Genomic DNA, 25,876 nt, shown 5'->3' with positions numbered 1-25,876 from the left:
ATATGAATGCTTATATAACTTTAATTTTTTTCATAGAGGCACCTAGTATGTTGGTACCTGGAAAAAAGATACTGGTTTTTGAAAATTCTAAAAATCATTTTCTGATTAATAGCTTGTAATGGTGTTTGTTTGGTATGGTTAAAGTATTGGAACACTTAAGACCAATTAACTTTGTCTTTGGAAGCACCTTTTATTTTGGTCTGAAATTCTAATCACTCTCATTTGTACATTTGCCGTATTTCACACACTTTTTATATTTAAGTATCTCTGAAATTGGGGTGTCTTATAATTCGTAACATCTTAGAATTGCCATTGTCCTTTTTTTACACATAAGTATCTCTAAAATCGGGTTTGTTTTTTTTAAACAGTGGCATCTTAGAATCAATGAAATATGGGTATTTGTAGTACAAGAAATATATAGATAGTAATTGTGGATGTCTAGGTGTGGAAGAGTGTATACAAATTTTATTTATAATGGAACTAGTTAGTTGGGTCTCACCCCACAACAATCACCTAGAGTGGATGTAGTAACCAAAAATACATTTTAATTGTACTTGTAATTTTTGCACTAATCGTATTTTCATAATTTTCGGTGTTATTGAAAAACATTTGGGACATTTTTAGTTGTATTTCACATTACTAATATGTTCCTTTATGCGTGTTTTCGATTTTCTTTTGCCCTGGTGACACTAGTGATGGAAGTACTATGGATCAAGAATATGGCCCTGCTTATACACCTCAAACTCATGCTTCTTTTGGGATGCCTCCTAGCAGTGCACCTCCTAGTAACAGTGGAGCAGGAATTCTTCCTTCTCCATCTACCCCTAGGTTTCCAACTCCAAGGACTCCAAGGACTCCAAGGACTCCTCGTGGAGCTGGTGGACCAGCTAGTGCTCAAGGTTCAGTCAAATATGAAAATTCAGACTTATATTCACCAGCTTCCACCCCATCCACGTGCAGACCCCTTAATTCTGTTGAACCTGCAACTGTTCCTTCCATCCCTGAAGCACACAGTCTTTATGTAAACCTCATTCTTTCAGAATCAGTTATGAATTTGTTTAAAGACTGTAACTTTGATAGTTGCTGTATCTGTGTCTGCAACATGAACATCAAGGGTGCCGATGTTGGAGTTTACATTCCAGATCCAACGCAAGAAGCACAGTATAGGTGTACCTGTGGCTTCAGTGCTGTCATGAACAGAAAATTTGGAAACAATTCAGGATTATTTCTTGAAGATGAACTAGATATCATAGGACGCAACACAGAATGTGGCAAAGAAGCAGAAAAACGTTTTGAAGCTCTCAGGGCTACTTCTGCTGAACATGTTAATGGAGGACTAAAGGAATCTGAAAAATTGCCTGATGAGTTGATATTATTGCTACAAGATCAGTGCACTAATTTATTTTCACCTTTTGGAGCTGCAGACCAAGATCCTTTTCCCAAAATTGGTGTAACTAACAACTGGGTACGTGTTGAAGAGCGGGACTGTTGCAATGACTGCTACCTTGCATTAGAACATGGGCGTCAGTTCATGGATAACATGTCAGGAGGAAAAGTAGATGAAGCACTTGTGAAAAGTTCATGCTTACACCCCTGGTCCAAAAGAAATGGTAAGTATGCTAATGGAATAATTTTTCTCTTTATTTTCCTTTAGTTGTATGACTTTCCTTTCTTAGGAAAAGGTATTAAAGGCAGTTTCCCATGTAGCTGATAGAGACACTTAAATTTGGACTTAAAACTCCTTTAAGAATGATATTTTTAAAGGGAGAATTTCCTAGCAGTTTAGTTTAATTTCACCAACAAAAGTATGGTTATTAGAGGTCTGTAATTATGTACTTGTGTAGGACTATAAAAGGTACTTTGCACATGTTAATTAGCAGAAAATTACTAGTTGTCTGCTTTATTCAACATTCTATCACTCATTATTTATTGAGCAACTAGTATGTGCCAGGCACTGTTCTTTTACAAAGTACAGTATTAAAACAAACATATTTCCTGCCCTTTTTGAGCCTGTAATTCTCAAAATAACAAAATAAACAAAAAAATAAGTAATTATATGATATCAGATAGCGACAAGTGCTTTGAAGGAAAAGCAGGGTAAAGGAGTGGAAAAAGACAAGAATATGCTACTTTAGATGTATGTTTAGAGAAGATATTACTGAGGGACAGCATTTGAGCAAAGACCTACACAGAGTGGGGGAATGTGAGCTGTGTGGCTAACTGAGAGAAGAGTGTTTTCAGGTAGTGCAAAGACTGTGAGGGAGTAGTGTGCCTAATATGTTTGAGAAACAGTAAGGAGGCACTGTTGCTGGAATGAATTGAGTGATGGGGAGACTGCTAGGAGTTGGAAGGCTAAGAGATGGCCGAGCACCAAAATCATGTAGGGTCTTACGTACCATGTAAGTAAGGCCTTTATAGTTTATTCTAAGAGTTACGGGAAGCTGTAGGACAGTTTTGAGCAGAGAAGTAACATGATCCTTTTACTGTTTATTTTTTTAAAAGATCACTCTAGCTGTTGTGTCGTGGGTGGTGAAGGTGAGAGTAGAAGCAGATAGATCAGTTAGGAGGCAGTTACAGTAGTTCAGGTGAAAGATGACAGTACCTTAGACAAGATTGGAAACAATAGAGATGTGAGTAGTAGGTTCTAGGCATATTTGGGAAATAGAACCTACAGGATTTGCTGATATAAGGAAAGATGAGGCATCGAGGATAGCTTGAGCGAATGGATGAATGATGGTGCTAATTGTAGAGGAGGGGAAGAACTGGAGGAGAAGGTCAGGTACTTATTTGGAGAAAGGAATTTTAAATTCGGAGGAGTAGGGGCTAGAGATTAAAAAATGTTGTGTGTGAGTTATCAGTATTTTAAGCTATGGAGATGGATGAAAAAACTTAGAGAGTGACTGTAGATAGAGAAGTCCAAGGATGGAACTGACATTTAGAGATGGGGGAGAAGAGGAGGATCCAGGATAGGAAACAAAGGAGGTAGGAAGAAAACCAAGAGAGTGTGTTGTGCTGGTAGCTAAGTATAGGAAATGTTTGAAGAAGGAGAGAAATGTCATCGATGTCAAATACTTGTGTGTAGTTATAAAGATCTAATGAGTTAATACATATGAGCTGCTTAACACAATCCTTGGCACATAGTAAGTACTGAATTTATATAAGCTGCCATTATTAAAGTCATCGTTTAGTTTTTTTTTTCAGGCATAGCCACTGGGAAACATATTCTAAAAAGATGTCTCAGTATACCACTCATTAACTTTTTTCTAACTTTTGGTAATTATGCAGAAAGTTAGCCTTTCTTCAAAATGTGGTTTTTGTTAAGAATTTTTGTTCTTAGGTGATATATGCCATTTAATAACTTTGATTTGGTACCTTATGTCATTTGCTAATCCAGCCATTTTTGGACACGTGCAAAACAATGTGCTTGGTATTCTGGGAGATAGGAAGATACCCTATGTTTAAACTGCTCATAGACTACTTGGAGAACTAAAACTGTAATGCAGGGTTGAAGTAAAAATACTCTAAATGCCCATTGACAGGAGAATGGATAATAATTATGATAGTACAGATAGAATGTTACATAAGCTCTGAAAATGAGTAAAACTCTTGTAACAGATGAATCTTGGTAAAAGTTTTGAGGGGAGGGAGAGGGAACAAGTCCCAGAAGATTGTATATAGTGAGATATTTTTTCATAAAGTTCTAAAACAGGCAAAACTAAATGTATTTTCTAGATGCACATAAAATTCAGGATGGTGGTTAATTCTTAAAAGCTGAGGGATAAGATAGGGAGAAGCACTTAATAAGATTGGGTAATATTCTACTTCTTGGGCAGTGAGATCGTAGTTGTTCATAATATTATTAAGAAAATTTGTGAGTAAGATAAGGCTATATGCATGGACCAGTGGTTACATTTTGTTCATGATAATAGTTTGATGATTCATCAAACTCACTATACTCACGGATCAAATTTTTAAAGAAAAAGGTATAAATAAATATCATAGATTTTCAAAAAAAGGGCAGGATTATTTTCAGCCATAGATAGTAGTTAAGAACATAGGCTGTGGAACCCACTACTTGGGTTTGAAACATGGCTCCATCACTATATACTATGACCTTGGGCAAGTTATTTAACCTCTGTCTCAATTTCTTGAGATAGTGTCAATAATAGTATTTACCTCAGTATTAGAGGATCAAATGAGCTAATACATATAAAACAGACCAGTGCCTGGCACAAAGTACTCAAATATTATCAGTAGTAACAGTAGTAGTAATAGCAGCAGCAGTAGCATTAGTGGTATTCTGTTTATTTTTATTATTATTATTTGTTTTTAAGATCCAGCTCATCTTGAAAGTTGTCACAAGAAAAAAAAATTTTGTAACTGTGTATGGTGATGGATGTTAACTGGACTTACTGTGGTGATCATTTTACAGTATATACAAATAACAAATCATCACTTCGTACACCTGAAACTAATATAATGTTATGTCAACTATACCTCAAAAAAAAAAATCCAACTTATTTGCCAAGTAATAGAAAATATTGAGTTGTTAACCTTGTGTGCATTTTTTCTATAACAATAAAGATTGATGTAAACAGATTACTCTGCAGCCATAAAGATGAATTTCATCCTAAGAATTTATATTGAGAAAATAATTCAAAACAAACAAAAAAGAAATATCTTTATATTTCAATTTAAAATTTCAACATTAAAACAAATAATGCTGCGAAACCTAAATGGGCAATATTGGAATACTTTCTCATTAAATTATAACAGCTTCATAAAATAGTAGCAAGCTCCTGTATTAGGACCTTTTCCCTGATTGTTTCCTCTGCCTGGGACACTGTTCTTCCAAGTATTTACATGGGTAACTCTCCTGTCTTTTAAAATTTTGTCAGAAGTCATCTCCATCCTGCTCCTTTTTTTTTTTTTCCCGTAGTGTTTCCTTATTACCTTCTAATATACTGTATAATTTATTGATTAATTATCTCTCACTCCATTAAGTTCAGCTTATGCAAGTTCTGTTTAAGAGAAAGGGTTTTTGTCTATTTTGTTTGTTTGTTGATATGTCCAAGTACCTAGAACAGTGCCTGGCATATAGATGTCCAAGGTGTTGAAATATTTGTTTGAAGGAATTAAAAGTCTACAAACTACAAACTGTAGTTTGTATAATTTAGTGGTAATGTTTATTTTTCTCAAGATAGAAAAAGCTTTGTTCCAATTATAAAAAATACATACTTGCTGAAAAGAAAGTTAAGAATCTAAACAATACAGAAACGTAGAAGTAAAAATTGCCCCCAATTTTTGCCCATCCCCATCATTACACCACTCCATGATCACTCATTTTTAAGCAACTTTATTGACATATACCATACAATTCATTTAAAGGGTACAATTGAATGGTTTTTAGTATTCACAGAGTTGTGTAGGCATCACCACAGTCAATTTTAGAACATTTTCATCATCCACAAAAGGAATCCCATGTTTATTAGCAATCACTCCCCATTTTCCTCCAACCACTCCCTCCCAGCACTAGGCAACCACCAGTCTACTTTCTGTCTCTATAGATTTGCCTCTTTTATACATTTCATATAAATAAAATCATATCCTATATGGTCTTTTGTGACTGACTTCTTTTTCTTAGCATAATGTTTTCAAGATTTATCCACGTTGTAGCATGTGTTAGTACTTCACTCGTTTTTACTGCCAAATAATATTCCATTTATGAGCATCCCACATTTTATTTACCCATTCATCTGTTCATAGACATTTGGATTGTTTCCACTCTTTGGCTGATATGAATAATTGTACTGTGAACATATGTGTACCAGTTTTTGTGTAAACATACGTTTTTATTACTCTTGGGTGGACTTGATAACTCTGTTTTACCTTTTGAGGAACTGTAAGACTATTTTCTAAAGCAGCTGCACCATTTTACATTCCTATCAGCAATGTGTGAGGGTTCCACTTTTTCCATATCCTAATTAACACTTGTCCTTGTGTGTTTTATTATTATTATAATCTTATTGGGTTGTAAAGTATTATCTCATTGTGGTTTTTTTTTTTTTTTTTTTTTAAAGTATAATTTCCACTTTATTGTCTTTCCAGGGAACAGTATTTCTTTAGTCTTTAAGGACTTAGCTCCTTACATGGGCTTTGGTGGAGGTCGTGGGGCAGCACCAGCAGGTCTAAATCGGGGTGGAGGTGTTCGGTCCTTCCGGGCTTCCCGAGAACGATTCCTGACTACCTTGCTGTGAATGGCACAACTCACGCAGTAATGCAGTTTCACATACAGCTTGGGAAGCACATAGGCGTCGAAAACACTCGCTTCTGAAATGTCCCTGATGGCTGCGGCCTCTACGATGTTCCGAATGACGAACTTCTTAATAGCCTTATCCTTGGGCACGCAACGGGCACAGTTGGTACAGCGAATAGGCTGCACGTGGCCGCGGCCCTTTTTGGCACGACCATTGTTCCTTCTTTTCTTGGTCATCTTGGAAGCGAAGAGGCGAAAAAGGCTCATTGTGGTTTTGATATGCATTTCCCTAATGACTAATGAAGTTGAGCATCTTTTCATGTGCTTATTGCCCATTTCTCTTTCTTCTTTGGAGAAATGTCTTTTCAGATACTTTGCCCATTTTTAAATTAGGTTTTTTGTCTTTTCATTATTGAGTTGTAAGTGTTCTTTGTATCTTCTGGATACAAGTTCCTTATCAGATTATGATTTGCACATATTTTCTCCTGTTCTCTGGGTTGTCTTTTCACTTTCTTGATGGTATCATTTGAAGCAGAAAAGTTTTTAATTTTGATGAAGTTCAGTGTATTATTCTATTTTGTTGTTTGTACTTTTGGTTTCATATCTAAAAAGGCTTTACCTAATCCTAAGTCATGAAGGTTTACTTGTATGTTTTTTTCTAAGAGTTTTATAGTTTTAGCACTTATATTTAGCTCTATAATCCATTCTGAATTAATTTTTGTATATAACATAAGGAAGGGGGCCCAAATTCATTCCTTTGCATGTGGATATCCAATTGTCCTAGAACCATTTGTTGAAAAGATTATCTTTCCCCATTAAATTGTCTTGGCACCTTTGTCAAAAATCAGTTGACCGTAAATGTGAAGTTTTATTTCTGGATGTTTACTTCTATTGATCTATATATCTGTCCTTCATGATCACTCTTAAAAATCATTATATATTCTAAAAACCATTGCTTTCCACCAGATCTCAGCATAGAGACCTGGCACTTGTCATAATATACAATTATATTATTTTTCATGCATTCTCCTCCACAAGATTGTAAGATCCCTGAAGACATGAATAAGAATTTATTTACACAGTATTCCCAGCAGCTAGCATAATTCCTGACCCATAGTAGGTCTTCATTAAATATATTTTTTTAAAGAATGAAAGAGTATCTATGGGAATCTCTCTGAATTAAAATCAAACTGTAGTTTCCTGAGCTTCACTCAGATCAGAATTTCTCAGGGTAAGCTCTGTGTATATGTTTTTTAAAAGTTCCCCATTTGATTATGATAAACAACCTTAGCCAATGACAACTTTTTCTAGATTTTATGTAAATAGTCACATATGAATACACATAGTTCTATTTGTGTAAAATTATCTTCCGTAGGTAGTTTTAAAACCTGTTTTTTTATTTATTAGTGTATTAGTCATTAGTCCATTTCAAATAGCTTTGTTATCACTTTTAATGACTAGTATTCTATTATGTATATAATAGTTTATTTAAACATAATAGTTATTAAGCAGTATATCTGAAATTAAATTACTTCTGATTCTGTACACTATTTAGATATAGGGAATTAAAACAAGAAATAAATTAGGCAATAATAATAATGAATTAAGGTTGAATGATTTAACATAACAGAGTGCTCAAACAGGTTTAATGATACAGCTGAACCACAATGGAGGGACAGATTACTTATATCAGTAATATTTCATGGTTTTTTAAAAAGCCATTTGACATTTAAGAGCAACACCCTCCATATCCATCCTGATAGTTGGTCAGAAATGTAGGTCATAATAATTTGATAATCTGTAAATCTATTACGTCTAGGTTTATAAAATATCTTCGGATATTACAACACTTTTTAGCAGTGTGAACAAGTTTATCTGTTACTGTACAAGTTGTATACTTCAGAGTTGTTACAGTCTACTATTTTTCACAAATTAAGCTTTAATCATTGTAACCAGTCTTGTCCATCTGGTCATTTTACCAAAGTGGTGGTAATTAAGGTGCATAATTTATAACTCATTTCTGTGTGAGGCAAAGTTCTTTCTAGTAAGATACCTATAAGCACCAAAAACAACCAAAATAGGGACTTCCCTGGCGGTCCAGTGGTTAAGACTCTGCGCTTCCACTGCAGGGGGCACGGGTTTGATCCCTGGTAGGGGAACTAAGATCCTGTGTGCCGAGCTGCACAGTCTAAATAAATAAATAAATAAATAAATAGATAAAACAACCAAAATAAATGCAAAAAGGAAGAAATTTATTTGATTAATTTATAAATTGATCAATGAGCTAATGAATGACTTTTTGTGAAGATGAGTTACAATAACTTTTTTATTGTCTCTTCTTGGTTTTAAATACCTAGAAAAACCATTTCTACAGATCATTTTAGATAGAACTTACTATAGTTCTTTACACAAGCAGATGCTTAATCTTGGTGATGAAGAGCTAAACTTCCCTAGATGTATTTCTTGTTATCATAAAAATTTTTGTGTTGACAATAGCAATTCTTATTCTTTTTTTTTTTTTAAATGGTTGTAGATGTGAGTATGCAGTGCTCACAAGATATACTTCGAATGCTTCTATCTCTTCAGCCAGTTCTTCAGGATGCTATTCAGAAAAAAAGAACAGTAAGGCCTTGGGGGGTTCAAGGTCCTCTCACTTGGCAACAATTTCATAAAATGGCTGGCCGAGGCTCTTATGGTAAGTAATTTATAGTAATGTGTATTGACTTACTTTATATCATTTCTCAGTTTCTTTGCCCAGCTTTAATAAGCACATTTATCTTTAAATATTTTGGTGGCATATGCTTGACTTAAGGCCAGTGTGGTCAATCTTAGCCTTCCTTACTCTGAACGTTTTCAACATTCACTTTACTGGGTTCTCCAATCCCACTTCAGAAAGAACAGCTTGTTTTTACATATTTTACTGACCAGTAAGATTTTATGTGAAGAAAGAATCATACTGCCAAATAAAGACTGAAACACTACTTTTCTTGTAAGTTACTGTTTTACAAAATTGAATGAAAAATGGGGTAAAAAAGAGAGGGTAATACTAGTGATAAAAGGCCCCAAGGTCTTCACTTAAAAAAAAAAAAGAACAAAGACAGAAATTTGCCAGTTGTGACAAGAGTAGCAAATGAGTACTCTCAGTATGGTAGACAGTAGATTTATGGTCAGCTGTAATGGAAGGAACATTCAAAATGCTTGAACTATCTGTTGAAGATTATCTCTGGGGAAAAAAAACCAAAAAAGATTGGGGACTTCCCTGGTGGTGCAGTGGTTAAGAATCCGCCTGCCAATGCAGGGGCCACAGGTTTGATCCCTGGTCCGGGAAGATCCCACATGCCGCGGAGCAACTAAACCCATGCACCACAACTACTGAGCCTGTGCTCTAGAGCCCACGAGCCACAACTGCTGAGCCTGAGTGCTGCAACTACTGAAGCCCACGCACCTAGAGCCTGTGCTACGCAACAAGAGAAGCCACTGCAATGAGAAGCCCGCGCACGCAACGAAGAGTAGCCCCCACTCGCCGCAACTAGAGAAAGCCCACGCTGAGCAACGAAGACCCAACACAGCCAAAAATAAATAAAATTTTAAAAAACCCCAAAAAACAAAAAAGAGTGTCTCTGAAAGGTGGGATGTAATTGGAACTTTTAAAATATATTTGGAATAATAGTTTTTAATACTGAAGACCTTGACTTTTTTTGCATGGTTTTAGAATGCATTATGTACAGAAGTAGTAGATGATTTGCTCCTATTTTCCTTTTCCTCCTTTTATTAATGGCTAAATAATTTAAATTTCATTTAAAAAAACTTGATATTCAGTGGAAAATGCAGTTTAATTATAGTGCTTTTATATATATATTTTTTCTACTTTTTAAAAAATATTTCAATTTTATTGGAGTATAGTTGATTTACAATGTTGTGTTAGTTTCAGGTGTACAGCAAAGTGATTCAGTTATACATATACATATATTCATTCCTTTTTAGTTTCTTTTCTCATATAGATCATCACAGAATTTTGAGTAGGGTTTCCTGTGCTATACAGTAGGTCCTTGTTGGCTGTCTATCTTATGTACTAGTAGTGTGTGTGTATGTTCATCCCAAGCTCCTGATTTATCCCTCCCCGCCACATTTCCCCTTTGGTAACCATAAGTTTGTTTTCTATATCTGTATGTCTGTTTCTGTTTTGTGAATAAGTTCATTTGCATGTTTTTTTTAAAAATTGGATTCCACATATGAGTGATATCATATATTTGTCTTTCTCTGACTTACTTAGTATGATAATCTCTAGGTCCATCCATGTTGCTTCAAATGGCATTATTTCATTCTTTTTTTTAATGGCTGAGTAATATTCCATTGTACATACGTGCTGCATCTTCTTTATCCATTCCTTTGTCGATGGACATTTAGGTTGCTTCCATGTCTTGACTATTATAAATAGTGCTGCAATGAACATTGGGGTGCATGTATCCTTCCAGATTATGGTTTTCTCCAGATATATGCCCAGGAGTGGGATTGCTGGATCATATGGTAGTTCTGTTTAAGGAACCTCCATACTGTTCTCCATAGTGGTTGCACCAATTTACATTCCCACCAGCGATGTAGGAGGGTTCCCTCTTCTCCACACCCTCTCCAGCATTTATTGTTATAGTATTTTTACGTTCTTTTTGAAACCAAAATAGTAGACACACACAGAGTTCTACACCTTACTGTTCAGTACATATGAGCTTTTGTTTTTTTGTTTTTTTTTGTAATGGCTGCATATATTCCATTGTTCTTTACATACGTTATTTTACCAGTCTACTGTTTATGGACTTATACATTGTTTGCATCATTATCATTACAACTATTCTAGAATGCACACAATCCCTGGCTTAAAGCATGTGTATATTTAAAAATATATATATTGCCAAATTACTCTCTCTGATAGTGGTTTAAACTCCCACCAATAAAATGCTTGTTTCCCCAAACCCTTGCCAGTAGGGTGCTGAGTAGATGGGAGAAACTGGTTTGTTTCATTATAGTTTGAGAGGTAGACTAGTACAGACTTTGAGAGTAGATTTCCTAGATTCTAAATCCCACCTCCGCCACTTCTTATGTGATACTGGACATGTTGTTTAACGTCTCTATTTGTGCTTTCCCATCTCTAAAATAAGGTTGATATTAGTATCTGCTTCATGGTTTTTGTGGGGATTAAATGAGTGAATACATGTAAAGATCTTTGAACATTACCTAGCACATAGTAAATGTTAAAATTGTTTGCTATTAATTATTTTAAATTCCTTGCTCTTAATGAGATTGAGCATCTTTTTATGTATAAGAGGTATTTCTGTTTCTGTGGACTTTGTTCATATCCTTTACCTGTTTTTCTGTTAGGATGTTGATCATTTTCTTATGGATTTATAGGTCCCCTTTCTATGGTAAGGAAATTAACCTTTTGTTATATGCATTGCAAATCTTTTTTCCAATTTATTGTTAATTGTTTGGCTTTGTTTATAGTGTTTTTTCATGCCAAAATTTAAAATTTATGTTGTCAGATTAATCAGTTTTTAAATGGACAGGTTTTACATTATGCTTAAAAAGGCTTTCCCCAGTCTGAGTTTATTCAAAATAAAATGATGACGATATAAGTGAAGGTGATTAAGAGGTACAGACTTCCAACTATAAAATAAATAAATCATGGGGATGTCATGTACACATGGGGAATGTAGTCAGTAATGTTATAACAACTTTGTATGGTGACAGATGGAAACTGGTCTTATTGTGGTCATTATTTCATAATGTATAAAAATATCAAAACACTATGTTGTACACCTGAAACTAATACAATTTTTTTAAAAACCCTCCCATATTTTCTTTTGTACTAATAAGTTTTTCGTTGTAATTAATTTTTTTACATTTAAGTGAAGGTATAAGTCACATATTTTATAAAAGGTCATTTAGCAGATTCCTAACTGTGAAAGTCTCAATCACTGGCTTTTAGGTATTTTTGTCTTTAATTAAATATTTTTACTAATAATAATGACTACACTAACTCTTGACATTTAAATGTTCCTCTTGGGACTTCCCTGGTGGTCCAGTGGTAAAGAATCTGCCTTCCAGGGGCTTCCCTGGTGGCACAGTGGTTAAGAATCCTCCTGCCAATGCAGGGGACACGGGTTCGAGCCCTGGACTGGGAAGATCCCACATGCCGCGGAGCAACTAAGCCCGTGAGCCACAACTACTGAGCCTGCGCGTCTGGAGCCTGTGCTCTGCAACGGGAGAGGCCGCGACAGTGAGAGGCCCGCGCACCGCGATGAAGAGTGGCCCCCACTCGCCGCAACTGGAGAAAGCCCTCGCACAGAAGCGAAGACCCAACACAGCCAAAAATAAATAAATTAATTAATTAATTAAAAAAAAAAAAAAAGAATCTGCCTTCCAATGCAGAGGACACGGGTTCAATCCCTGGTTGGGGAACTAAGTAAGATCCCACATGCTGAGGGGCAGCTAGCTAAGCCTGCACACCACAACTACTGAGCCCACGCTCTGCAACGAAAGAACCCGCAACGAAGATCCTGCATGTCGCAACTAAGACCTGACATAGCCAAAAATATATAAAATTTTAAAATATTCTAAAAATAATATATAAAAATAAATGTTCTTCTTTTAAATCTTTTCTTAAAATATGTCTTTTCTTATTTAGGAACTGATGAATCCCCAGAACCACTGCCAATCCCCACGTTTTTGTTGGGTTATGATTTTGATTTTCTGGTGCTTTCTCCATTTGCTCTCCCTTATTGGGAGAGACTTATGCTGGAACCCTATGGATCTCAAAGAGATATAGCCTATGTTGTACTATGTCCAGAAAATGAAGCCTTGTTAAATGGAGCCAAAAGCTTTTTTAGAGATCTTACTGCAATATATGAGGTAGGTGCTTAAAAAGAGGTGTCGTTTTAAAACTACCTTATGATTTGTATGTTTATATATAAAATATACTGGATATTTCAGCTGATTGGTAAAGAATAACAACAATGTCAGACTAGATGTTTAGTTCTCATACAAACCAGTTACATTCTTTACAGCTTTGACCCAGACCCTTTGTTAGATGTGTGCACCATGGGTCACCGTGGAAATTGCCGTACTGGGGGAAAACCGTTGAGAGCATGTATGTCCCATTTAAGATAATCTTTTTCTGAAACAAAGGGTAGCATTGTAAATGGCCAGGAAAAAATTACATTTATAAAAATTCTAGTCTTGATTCTCTAGGACCTCAGGTTTAGACACTAGGCCTTACTTTCCTCATATGTAAAATAAAGCTATGATAGGCCTCTCTAAGATCCATTTTATTTCTGAAATTCTTGGCTGGTCTTTTAAGTTATAATTCTCATGTTGTATCCATCATTGAGTACAATGATTATAAATTTTAAGTACCCTGGAACATAAAGTCTTAACTTCATTTTATAGTCGTCCCTGAATATCCTCAGGGTGTTGGTTCTAGGACCCCTTGCAGACACCAAAATTTATGGATGCTCAGTGTTATATAAAATGGCATAGTGTTTGTATATAATCTATACACATCCTCCCTTATACTTTAAATCATCTCTAGATTACTTATAGATGATATTTACATAGCATTACGTACCTAATGCTATGTAAATAGTGGCAGACATGGCAAATTCAAGTTTTGCTTTTTGGAACTTTCTGGATTTTTTTTTGAATATTTTTGATCCGTGGTTGGTTGAATCTGCGGATGCAGAACCCAAGGATACGAAGGGCCAACGGTATCTCCCTTTTCCCACAAATGCTTGGAAATCTAGTCTTTAAAATTTAGTTTCTTTTACAATCTGAATCGTTAGTTTGTGCTGGTTTAGCTCCTCATTAATGTTCTACTTAACTTTAATTGCAAGATATCTGTAGTGTGTTTTGTAAAAGTAAATATTTCCAAAGAGTGTTATTTAGAACACTAGTCCTGCAAAATCGTCCCAGAAAAAAGTTCCATAGTTAGATAGGTTTGGGGAGACATTGTGTATCTATTTACCTTTTAGAGATTCACTATACATGTTAGATTATTAAAGCCTTTGAAAGTCTTACAGTAAAGAAATCCTTTGCCTAAACTTTCTTAATCCAGTGTTGCAAACCTGTTTGAGACTGGGCTTCCTGTAACAAACATTAGTGGCTTGCAGAATTGGAGGGAGAGCTGGATAATGCATTTATATACATGAATTGGGATGGATGTACAACTTAAAATGACTGCATATTCATGCTCAGTTATTTCTGTATTCTGCAAGTTTTCGTTATTCAAACTACGTGGTTCTAGTGCCATTATTATCTAGGTGTTTTACTTCATTGGAGATATTTTAATTTTGATAGAAATTCAATGGATTTCTAATGTAGAAAAGTAAAAAGACCTGTGGCACCATTTCACCTTGATATTTTTATTGCAAATGTTAATTATAAATGATGAAGCTTATTTTTAAATAGCTTAAATCCTTTATTTTATGATATGAACTAAAAAACTATAGCAAACTCACTAATTCTGATTTCTGTATCTGTATTTGTAGTCGTGTCGATTGGGTCAACATAGACCTATTTCTCGACTATTGACGGATGGGATCATGAGAGTTGGATCTACTGCATCAAAGAAACTATCAGAAAAGTTGGTAGCAGAATGGTTTTCTCAGGCAGCTGATGGTAACAGTGAAGCCTTTTCTAAACTCAAGCTTTATGCGCAAGTCTGCAGATATGACCTAGGTATTGAATTTGTATTTACTGTATAAGGTCATTTTAGCAAAGTATGACCCAGTCCACCAGCTTTTTGTAAATAATATTTTAATGCAGCACAGCCATGCTCATTTATTTACAGATGTCTATGGCTTCTTTTATGCTACAAGATCAGAGCTGAGTCGTTGTGACAGAGACTGTGTAACTTGGAAAGGCAAAAATATTTACTATCTGATCCTTTACAGAAAAAGTTTGTTGATCACTACAATAGGGATCCCATCAAGTAGGAAGATTTGTGTTTTTATTTAAGTTTATTAAAATTAAGATTTTTGATTTGTTAATGGTTAAGATAGGTAAAACAACTTGTAGTTGCCTCTGCAACACAGAGAGACAGTTCCTTGTTGGAATTAAGAAAATGACAGCTATTGAAGACTTGCTTTTAACACCCTTGAATTAAATATCAATGGACTTACTTTAGACTTAATCCAAAGAGACACAGAACCAAAACATTGAACCTCATTAGACATTCCTATAATTTGAACCCCATAATAACATTCCTCCATTTTATATTTAATTAGCTCCCAGTATAGTCACTATTCAACTTGTGACCTAGGAACTTGTTGAATGGTTTAATGAAAATTTGCTAGATACTGTTATTTTTATTTAATTAATTATGCCTACAAAATAGAATTTTATTATATTTCATGGAAACCATTTCTTTATTTTGTATAAACTGGTTTACTTTTCTATTCCATTTAAAAAAATTTTTCACTTTGTAGGGGAAATAGAAAGCTAGTGTTTGCTACACTGTTAGCAGGCAAATTAGGGGGAGGGTAATCACCAAAAGAGTATAAACTAGAAATTATTATTCAGATAGTAGATTAAAGAACCAATCAGTGAAATAAAGAATTAAATATCCTGTTTTTATTGTCTTTAGGTCCTTACCTTGCTTCCCAGCCATTGGACAGCTCTCTACTTTCCCAGCCAAATTTAGTTGCCCCTACAAGTCAGCCTTTGATTACTCCACCTCAGATGACAAGTACTGGAAATGCTAATACTCCATCTGCCACCCTAGCATCTACAGCGAGCAGCACTGTGACAGTGACTTCAGGTGTTGCCATGTCTTCTTCAGTTGCCACAGCTAACTCAACTTTGACCACAACCTCAGCTTCATCTTCATCATCCTCCAACTTGAATACTGTAATGTCATCAAATAAACTACCTTCATTTCCACCCTTTGGCAGTATGAACAGTAGTGTTGCGGGATCCATGTCTACGCAAGCGAGTACAGTTCAGAATGGCCAGCTAGGAGGGCAACCACCATCAGCTCTACAAACAGCTGGGATTTCTGGAGAGTCGTCTTCGATTCCCACTCAGCCACATCCTGATGTGTCTGAAAGGTATATTTAAATATACTAACCTTTGCAGAAATATAAATATATGCTTCTTCTTGTCCAAATAACATAAAGAGCCTTTGGTCTTATCCTTGAAATTTTAGTTTTTATAATGTCGAATATTTTACCTATAAAATTATAATGAAGACTCTTCATAAAGTCTTTATCATAGAATCTCAGGGTGGGAATGAAGACCTTGAAAACCATTTAGTCTAACTATCCTGTGATGTTTGAGTCTGTTCTGTGACATAACTGTCAAGTACATTTGCCTATGCAAATCACTCCAGTGATTTAGAAGTCACTATTGAATGACCCTGTTCAGAGGCATAAGAGTTGTACCAGGATTTGAATCTGTCGTTTACTGGCTATGTCACTTTAGGAAAGTTACCTAACGTTTTTGAGCATGTTTACTTATCTGTAGAGTGGGAGCAATAGGATATAATGTATATTATGCTCTTAACAAAATGCTTCCACTTAAGTTATTTATAATGACAACAATGATGATGACAGCTCTCTTTATTCCTTTTAAGAAGAAGGTATTCCCTTTCGATTTATAGGTTAAGTTAGCCTGAGCTTGGTTATATCTTTCAGCTACCCGGATGCAGTTTGGCCCAAAGTTATACTTGTATGTGATTAAAAGCAAACTCTTAATTACCCAGCTAGATCTTCCATTTTGAACATCTAAATAGATTTGGAGTTTAAAAAAATCATATCACCATCAAAGAACGAAGCTTAATCACCATTGAAGTTATGAAGTATGAAATGAATATGTATATTCTAAAAATGTAATAGAACATTGACTAAGTCTGGAGAATTGGTTTCTTTTTGGTCTAGCTCTGCTTCTAGCCGGACTTGTGATCTTGGGTAGCTCATTTAACTTATCTTTGTCTCAGTTTTATCACTTAAGCACTAAGCTCTCTGACGTTTCTGATGCTCTGTGGTTTTAAGAATTCTGTTTCTTCTTTTTAATGCAAGACCTCTTAATGCGAAAGGTCTTTGTACACCATCAAATTGTGAACTTTCTATGGTTCTCTTTGGAGAGAAAGATGTCCCTCATTTTTAGAGAGGCTCTCAACACCACACGCCGCCCCCCCCCCCCAAAAAAAGGGGAAAAGGTATTAAGAACCTGCTTTGATGCTATTCCGAGAAGGTACAGTAGAACCTTTTCCCTAACTGTCTTATTTGTACTTCAAATTTTAGCACAATGGATCGGGACAAAGTGGGCATCCCCACAGATGGTGATTCACATGCAATCACTTATCCACCTGCAATTGTTGTTTATATAATTGATCCTTTTACATATGAAAACAAAGATGAGAGCACTAATTCTTCTAATGTATGGACTTTGGGGTTACTTCGATGTTTTCTGGAAATGGTACAGACTCTTCCTCCTCATGTTAAGAGCACTGTTTCTGTACAGGTGAGAATGATAAATGTTGCAAGTTAAATTTATTTAAAACGGTTGATGTTGATAGAAGTTTCAAATTTACTATTCTGTATCCACATTGATTTTCTGAAAGCCAGGTTCTATTATATTGACTTTACTATAAATGATATTATAATAGAAATCTTAGTTCATAAAAGATAAACTTGCAATCATACAACAGTAAGAATAGAGAATAAAAAGACCACATTAAGTATGTTAAATATCTCTCCCGTGTTACTTTTATAATTTTTAAATCCATAAGCTTAAATAGGAAAAGAATGGACTTATATAAGCTAGAGTTCTAAATAAGAGGTTACAAACTAGAAGTAGAGAGAAATTAACCGTATTAAGTTGTATGCAGAGAATTTGAATTATTCTTTATAGACTACAACAGGACTATGGCAGTCAATGGCAGTATTGATCAGTATAACTGTTAGGTAGAAATGTTTAAAGATTTTTATATAGCTCATTAATAAAATTGAGTATTCATTAAAAATCTGTATAATAAGAAAATATCATTCTTTAGATTATCATTTTAATTAGGTTTTGTTTAAATTTTCTAATAAAATGTTTAGAGTTTTAGACTCACTGTTCTTTTTATTCTCTTGTGGAAAGTTTAACATTTGTAATATTTGCCTGTAATTCTTAGATTGTTCCCTGTCAGTACCTGTTGCAACCTGTGAAGCATGAAGATAGACAAATCTATACCCAGCATTTAAAATCCCTGGCTTTTTCGGCCTTTACCCAGTGTCGGAGACCACTTCCAACATCAACCAATGTGAAAACATTGACTGGTTTTGGTCCAGGTTTAGCCATGGAAACTGCTCTTAAAAGTCCTGATGTAAGTATGTTTTCCATTACCAAAGTTATTGAATGACTACATTTTATGATTTTATGCAAAACTAAGTGCAAGTCTCTGATTAGCTCTCATTTTCCAGTTATAATGGGTAGATATACTATATCTTTCTTTTTTGTTTGTTTTAAATTAATTTATTTATTTTTGGCTGCGTTGGGTCTTTGTTGCCGCACGTGGGCTTTCCCTAGTTGCGGCGAGTGGGGGCTACTCTTTGTTGCAGCGCGCGGGCTTCTCATTGCGGTGGCTCCTCTTGTTGCAGCGCACGGGCTCTAGGCCCATGGGCTTCAGCAGTTGTGGCATGCAGGCTCAGTAGTTGTGGCTCACGGGCTTAGTTGCTCTGTAGCATGTGGGATCTTCCTGGACCAGGGCTCAAACCCATGTCCCCTGCATTGGCAGGTGGATTCTTAACCACTGTGCCACCAGAGAAGTCCCTGTCTTTATTTTCAATAAAAGATTTTTCTGTGATTGTATAGTACCATAGTAACTTAATTTTTTACTTTACAGAGACCAGAGTGTATTCGACTTTATACACCTCCTTTTATTCTGGCTCCAGTGAAGGATAAACAGACAGAGCTAGGAGAAACATTTGGAGAAGCTGGACAGAAATACAATGTTCTTTTCGTGGGCTACTGTTTATCACATGATCAAAGATGGATTCTTGCATCTTGCACAGATCTGTATGGAGAACTTTTAGAAACTTGTATCATTAACATCGATGTCCCAAATAGGTACTTTTATTTCCTTAAATGTATCATTGTATCATCCCATGAAAAAAAAATTCATACACACACATTATGTTTCATTTTTAATGAATAGAAAATGGTTTGGAAGGTATATATATTAAAATACTAAGTCTTGGGATTGTGGGTGCTTTTCATTTCTTTTGTAGTGAATATTTATATTGTATAATTTAACGGACTCAAAAATAATTTTGATTATCTCGGTTACATAGACAAAAGAGGTTAAAGCCCCTATATTCTGTGTAATAAACCTTGAGGTAATGATTTTAGCCTAACAAATTTTGAAACATGGAACTAGAAAGCCATCTGCAAATTAAAATCCAGTAAGGCATCCTAGAGCATTTACTTTTCTCATATACCATCTAAGATTTAGTCCCTAATAAACTGAGTTAACTTTCTTTACTAAAAATTTTCCCGTTTAAATGTTGGAGTGTCTTCTGAAAATGGTGGCCTTCTTTTTAGAATTCTTCTTGATAGTAGTTAGGTATCATGACCAGTTATTCATGAAGACTGTAACTAATAGGTCACAAAAGATGAGCCTCATATTGAATTATCACTTAATAGACACTTCTAATAACATATTTCAAGGCTAGTGAACACTGCCTAAGAGAACCTGAAAAATCCATGAAGTAACTTTAATTTTCAGATTTGGTTCTGTTCTTTATTTTCTTCTTTATTATCTAAACGTTCTGTTCTTTTAAGTTCAGAAATTGTTTATGTGCAAAAAAACTTAGTTATAGTGGCGCTGAAGAAACAGAATATAGAAACATTAATCTGTGAAGGATGAGAAAGAGAATAGAGAAAGAATAATACCACCTTCCCAATAAAAAAATAGTGTATTGCCATTTTACTGAAAGTAGAAGTGAGATGATGGTTAAGAGGTCCAACTCTAGAGTCTTAGAGATCTGGGTTCAAATCCCAGTCCTGCCACTTATTGGCTGTGGGATCTTGACAGAATTACTTTATCCAACTGAGCTGTAGCTTACTTCTCTGTAAAATTAGGAGGATAATTTTATCTGCCTTATAGGGTTGTTAGGATGAAATGAGGTATTACATGTAAATTGATTGGACATACTGCTTGGTACGTAGTAAGTCCTCAATAAATGGTAGCTACTGTTGCTCAGCCACAGAGCGCTTAATGTTATGTACTTGCCTAATAAAGGACGTGCATGCAGAAAACACAGCATTGTTTGTTCTGGGAAGTGTGGGAGGTTTTTGTTCGATATTCTTCAATTTAAAGTATGAAGCAAGGGACTTCCCTGGTGGTGCAGTGGTTAAGAATCTGCCTGCCAATGCAGGGGACATGGGTTTGAGCCCTGGTCTGGGAAGATCCCACATGCCGCGGAGCAACTAAGCCCGTGCGCCACAACTACTGAGCCCGTGCGCCTAGAGCCCGTGCTCTGCAACAAGAGAAGCCACCACAATGAGAAGCCCGCGTGCCGCAATGAAGAGTAGCCCCCGCTCGCCGCAACTAAAGAAAGCCCGTGCACAGCAACGAAGACCCAACACAGCCAAAAATAAATAAAAATAAATAAATAAATAAATTTATTTTAAAAAAAAGAAGTATGAAGCAAGGGTTTTCAAACTCCAGTCCATAGGCCAAATCTGGCCACACTCATTTGTTTAATTATTGTCCATGGCTGCTTTCATGCTGCAGCAGGTTGAATTGTTGCAGCAGAATCTTGATGGCCTGCAAAGCTTAAAATGTTGGCCCTTTAAAGAAAAAGTGTGCCAATCTCTGGTATAGAGCAGTGTTTCTGGTGAATTTTGGTGGTTCTTGGACAATTTTTAATTTTAAGTATATATTTTAATATGTATTAAACAAACTACAAACTATCATGCCAAACCTGTGATTTTATATATATTCTTGCTTAGGACTTGTGTAAAAAATATCAAGCATTAAAATGAGGGGACCAGTTTTTCACAAATTTGAGCTCTTTTGAAATGTCATCATAGGAATTTTAGAAATATTTATGACTCTATTCCATACAACAGGGCTCGTCGGAAAAAAGGATCTGCTAGAAGATTTGGTCTACAGAAACTTTGGGAGTGGTGCTTAGGACTTGTACAAATGAGTTCATTGCCATGGAGAGTTGTAATTGGCCGTCTAGGAAGGATTGGTCATGGAGAATTAAAAGGTAAAATTGTGCTTTTATTATTTAATACTTAAATTTCTGTGTTTTTTTGAATTTTATTTTACTTTTTTATACAGCAGGTTCTTATTAGTCATCAATTTTATACACATCAGTATATACATGTCAATTCCAATCACCCAATTCATCACACCATCATCCCCACCACCCCCCGCGGCTTTCCCCCCTTGGTGTCCATACGTTTGTTCTCTACATCTGTGTCTCAACTTCTGCCTTGCAAACTGTTTCATCTGTACCATTTTTCTAGGTTCCACATACATGCGTTAATATACGATATTTGTTTTTCTCTTTCTGACTTACTTCACTCTGTATGACAGTCTTTAGAACCACCCACGTCTCAACAAATTACCCAATTTCGTTCCTTTTTATGGCTGAGTAATATTCCATTGTATATATGTACCACATCTTCTTTATCCATTTGTCTGTCGATGGGCATTTAGGTTGCTTCCATGACCTGGCTATTGTAAATAGTGCTGCAATGAACATTGGGGTGCATGTGTCTTTTTGAATTATGGTTTTCTCTGGGTATATGCCCAGTAGTGGGATTGCTGGATCATATGGTAATTCTATTTTTAGTTTTTTAAGGAACCTACATACTGTTCTCCATAGTGGCTGTATCAATTTACATCCCCACGAACAGTGCAAGAGGGTTCCCTTTTCTCCCCACCCTCTCCAGCATTTGTTGTTTGTCGATTTTCTGATGATGCCCATTCTAACTGGTGTGAGGTGATACCTCATTGTAGTTTTGATATGCATTTCTCTAATATTTAGTGATGTTGAGCAGCTTTTCATGTGCTTCTTGGCCATCTGTATGTCTTCTTTGGAGAAATGTCTATTTAGGTCTTCTGCCCATTTTTGGATTGGGGTGTTTGTTTCTTTAATATTGAGCTGCATGAGCTGTTTATATATTTTGGAGATTAATCCTTTGTCCATTGATTCATTTGCAAATATTTTCTCCCATTCTGAGGGTTGTCTTTTCGTCTTATTTGTGGTTTCCTTTGCTGTGCAAAAGCTTTGAAGTTTCATTAGGTCCCATTTGTTTATTTTTGTTTTTATTTCCATTACTCTAGGAGGTGGATCAAAAAAGATCTTGCTGTGATTTATGTCAAAGAGTGTTCTTCCTGTGTTTTCCTCTAAGAGTTTTATAGTGTCCAGTCTTACATTTAGGTCTCGAATCCATTTTGAGTTTATTTTTGTGTATGGTGTTAGGGAGTGTTCTAATTTCATTCTTTTACATGTAGCTGTCGAGTTTTCCTAGCACCACTTATTGAAGAGACTGTCTTTTCTCCATTGTATATCTTTGCCTCCTTTGTCATGGATTAGTTGACCATAGGTGCGTGGCTTTATCTCTGGGCTTTCTATCTTGTTCCATTGATCTATGTTTCTGTTTTTGTGCCAGTACTATATTGTCTTGATTACTGTAGCTTTGTAGTATAGTCTGAAGTCAGGGAGTCTGATTCCTCCTGCTCCATTTTTTTCCCTCAAGACTGCTTTGGCTATTCGGGGTCTTTTGTGTCTCCATACAAATTTTAAGATTTTTTGTTCTAGTTCTGTAAAAAATGCCATTGGTAATTTGATAGGGATTGCATTGAATCTGTAGATTGCTTTGGGTGGTATAGTCATTTTCACAATATTGATTCTTCTAATCCAAGAACATGGTATATTTCTCCATTTGTTGGTATCATCTTTAATTTCTTTCATCAGTGTCTTATAGTTTTCTGCATACAGGTCTTTTGTCTCCCTAGGTAGGTTTATTCCTAAGTATTTTATTCTTTTTGTTGCAATGGTAAATGGGAGTGTTTCCTTAATTTCTCTTTCAGATTTTTCATCATTAGTGTATAGGAATGCAAGAGATTTCTGTGCATTAATTTTGTATCCTGCAACTTTACCAAATTCATTGATTAGCTCTAGTAGTTTTCTGGTGGCATTTTTAGGATTCTCTGTGTATAATATCATGTCATCTGCAAACAGTGACAGTTTTACTTCTTTTCCAATTTGGATTCCTTTTATTTCTTTTTCTTCTCTGATTGCCATGGCTAGGACTTCCAAAACTATGTTGAATAATAGTGGTGAGAGTGGACATCCTTGTCTTGTTCCTGATCTTAGAGGAAATGCTTTTGGTTTTTCACCATTGAGAATGATGTTTGCTGTGGGTTTGTCGTATATGGCCTTTATTATATTGAGGTAGGTTCCCTCTATGCCCACTTTCTGGAGGGTTTTTAATCATAAACGGGTGTTGAATTTTGTCAAAAGCTTTTTCTGCATCTATTGAGATGATCATATGGTTTTTATTCTTCAGTTTGTTAATATGGTGTATCACATTGATTGATTTGCATATATTTGAAGAATCCTTGCATCCCTGAGATAAATCCCACTTGATCATGATGTATGATCCTTTTAATGTGTTGTTGGATTCTGTTTGCTAGTATTTTGTTGAGGATTTTACATCTATATTCATCAGTGATATTGGTCTGTAATTTTCTTTTTTTGTAGTATCTTTGTCTGCTTTTGGTATCAGGGTGATGGTCGCCTCATAGAATGAGTTTGAGATTGTTCCTTCCTCTGCAATTTTTTGGAAGAGTTTGAGGAGGATAGGTGTTAGCTCTTCTCTAAATGTTTGATAGGATTCACCTGTGAAGCCATCTGGTCCTGGACTTTTCTTGTTGGAAGATTTTTAATCACAGTTTCAATTTCATTACTTGTGATTGGTCTGTTCATATTTTCTATTTGTTCCTCGTTCAGTCTTGGAAGGTTATACCTTTCTAAGAATTTGTCCATTTCTTCCAGGTTGTCCGTTTTATTGGCATAGAGTTGCTTGCAGTAGTCTCTTAGGATGCTTTGTATTTCTGCGGTGTCTGTTGTAACTTCTCCTTTTTCATTTCTAATTTTGTTTTTTGTTTTATTTTTTAAATTTATTTATTTATTTTTGGCTGTGTTGGGTCTTCGTTTCTGTGCGAGGGCTTTCTCTAGTTGCGGCGAGCGGGGGCCACTCTTCATCGCGGTGCGCAGGCCTCTCACTGTCGTGGCCTCTCTTGTTGCGGAGTACAAGCTCCAGACGCGCAGGCTCAGTAGTTGTGGCTCACGGGCCTAGTTGCTCCGCGGCATGTGGGATCTTCCCAGACCAGGGCTCGAACCCGTGTCCCCTGCATTGGCAGGCAGATTCTCAACCACTGCGCCACTGGGGAAGCCCTTCTAATTTTATTGATTTGAGTCCTTTCCCTCTTTTCCTTGATGAGTCTGGCTAATGGTTTATCAATTTTGTTTATCTTCTCAAAGAACAAGCTTTTAGTTTTATTGATCTTTGCTGTTGTTTTCTTTGTTTCTATTTCATTTATTTCTGCTCTGATCTTTATGATTTCTTTCCTTCTGCTAACTTTGGGTTTTGTTTGTTCTTCTTTCTCTAGTTCCTTTAGGTGTAAGGTTAGATTGTTTATTTGAGATTTTTCTTGTTTCTTGAGGTAGGCTTGTATAGCTATAAACTTCCCTCTTAGAACTGCTTTTGCTGCATCCCATAGGTTTTGGATTGTCGTTGTTTTCATTGTCATTTGTCTCTAGGTATTTTTTGATTTCCTCTTTGATTTCTTCAGTGATCTCTTGGTTGTTTAGTAATGTATTGTTTAGCCTCCATGTGTTTGTGTTTTTTACGTTTTTTTCCCCCTGTAATTGATTTCTAATCTCATAGTGTTGTGGTCAGAAAAGATGCTTGATATGATTTCAATTTTCTTAAATTCACTGAGGCTTGATTTGTGACCCAAGATGTGATCTATCCTGGAGAATGTTCTGTGCGCCCTTGACGAGAAAGTGTAATCTGCTGTTTTCGGATGGAATGTCCTATAAATATCAATTAAATCTATCTGGTCTATTGTGTCATTTAAAGCTTCTGTTTCCTTATTTATTTTCATTTTGGATGATCTGTCCATTGGTGTAAGTGAGGTGTTAAAGTCCCCCACTATTATTGTGTTACTGTCGATTTCCTCTTTTATAGCTGTTAGTAGTTGCCTTATGTATCAAGGTGCTCCTATGTTGGGTGCATATATATTTATAATTGTTATATCTTCTTCTTGGATTAATCCCTTGATCATTATGTAGTGTCCTTCCTTGTCTCTTGTAACATTCTTTATTTTAAAGTCTATTTTATCGGATATGAGTATTGCTACTCCAGCTTTCTTTTGATTTCCATTTGCATGGAATATCTTTTTCCGTCTCCTCACTTTCAGTCTGTATGTGTCCCTAGGTCTGAAGTGGGTCTCTTGTAGACAGCATATATATGGGTCTTGTTTTTGTATCCATTCATCAAGCCTGTGTCTTTTGGTTGGAGCATTTAATCCATTCACGTTAAAGGTAATTATCGATA

The 25,876-nt window shown here is 35.6% G+C and overlaps 2 protein-coding genes across 3 annotated transcripts in view; one reads left to right on the top strand and one right to left on the bottom strand.

Moving 5' to 3' along the window:
- The window catches only part of MED13 (mediator complex subunit 13), a 93,105-nt gene that overhangs the window by 57,243 nt on the left and 9,986 nt on the right, over window positions 1-25,876 (top strand). For both annotated transcript variants that reach the window (XM_061175162.1, XM_061175163.1), the window contains 9 exons: window positions 694-1,610; window positions 8,790-8,951; window positions 12,936-13,159; window positions 14,794-14,983; window positions 15,891-16,353; window positions 17,548-17,767; window positions 18,423-18,614; window positions 19,134-19,357; window positions 21,365-21,507. In XM_061175162.1, coding sequence (XP_061031145.1) covers window positions 694-1,610; window positions 8,790-8,951; window positions 12,936-13,159; window positions 14,794-14,983; window positions 15,891-16,353; window positions 17,548-17,767; window positions 18,423-18,614; window positions 19,134-19,357; window positions 21,365-21,507 — 2,735 coding nt within the window. The remainder of the gene's footprint in view (window positions 1-693; window positions 1,611-8,789; window positions 8,952-12,935; window positions 13,160-14,793; window positions 14,984-15,890; window positions 16,354-17,547; window positions 17,768-18,422; window positions 18,615-19,133; window positions 19,358-21,364; window positions 21,508-25,876) is intronic.
- LOC133079748 (small ribosomal subunit protein eS26) lies at window positions 6,065-6,511 on the bottom strand. Its single transcript, XM_061175392.1, has one exon. The coding sequence runs from the start codon at window positions 6,491-6,493 to the stop codon at window positions 6,146-6,148; it is 348 nt and encodes a 115-aa protein (XP_061031375.1). The 5' UTR covers window positions 6,494-6,511; the 3' UTR covers window positions 6,065-6,145.

The sequence above is a fragment of the Eubalaena glacialis genome, chromosome 19 (assembly GCF_028564815.1).
Source record: "Eubalaena glacialis isolate mEubGla1 chromosome 19, mEubGla1.1.hap2.+ XY, whole genome shotgun sequence".
NCBI classification, from domain to species: domain Eukaryota; kingdom Metazoa; phylum Chordata; class Mammalia; order Artiodactyla; family Balaenidae; genus Eubalaena; species Eubalaena glacialis.
The sequence above is the reverse complement of the archived record's forward strand: the minus strand, read 5'-3'. Positions and strand labels throughout refer to the sequence as shown.

What these genes read in the sequence shown, in the direction of transcription:
- LOC133079748 (XM_061175392.1), bottom strand. Translation starts at nt 6,493, where the DNA reads ATGACCAAGAAAAGAAGGAACAATGGTCGTGCCAAAAAGGGCCGCGGC.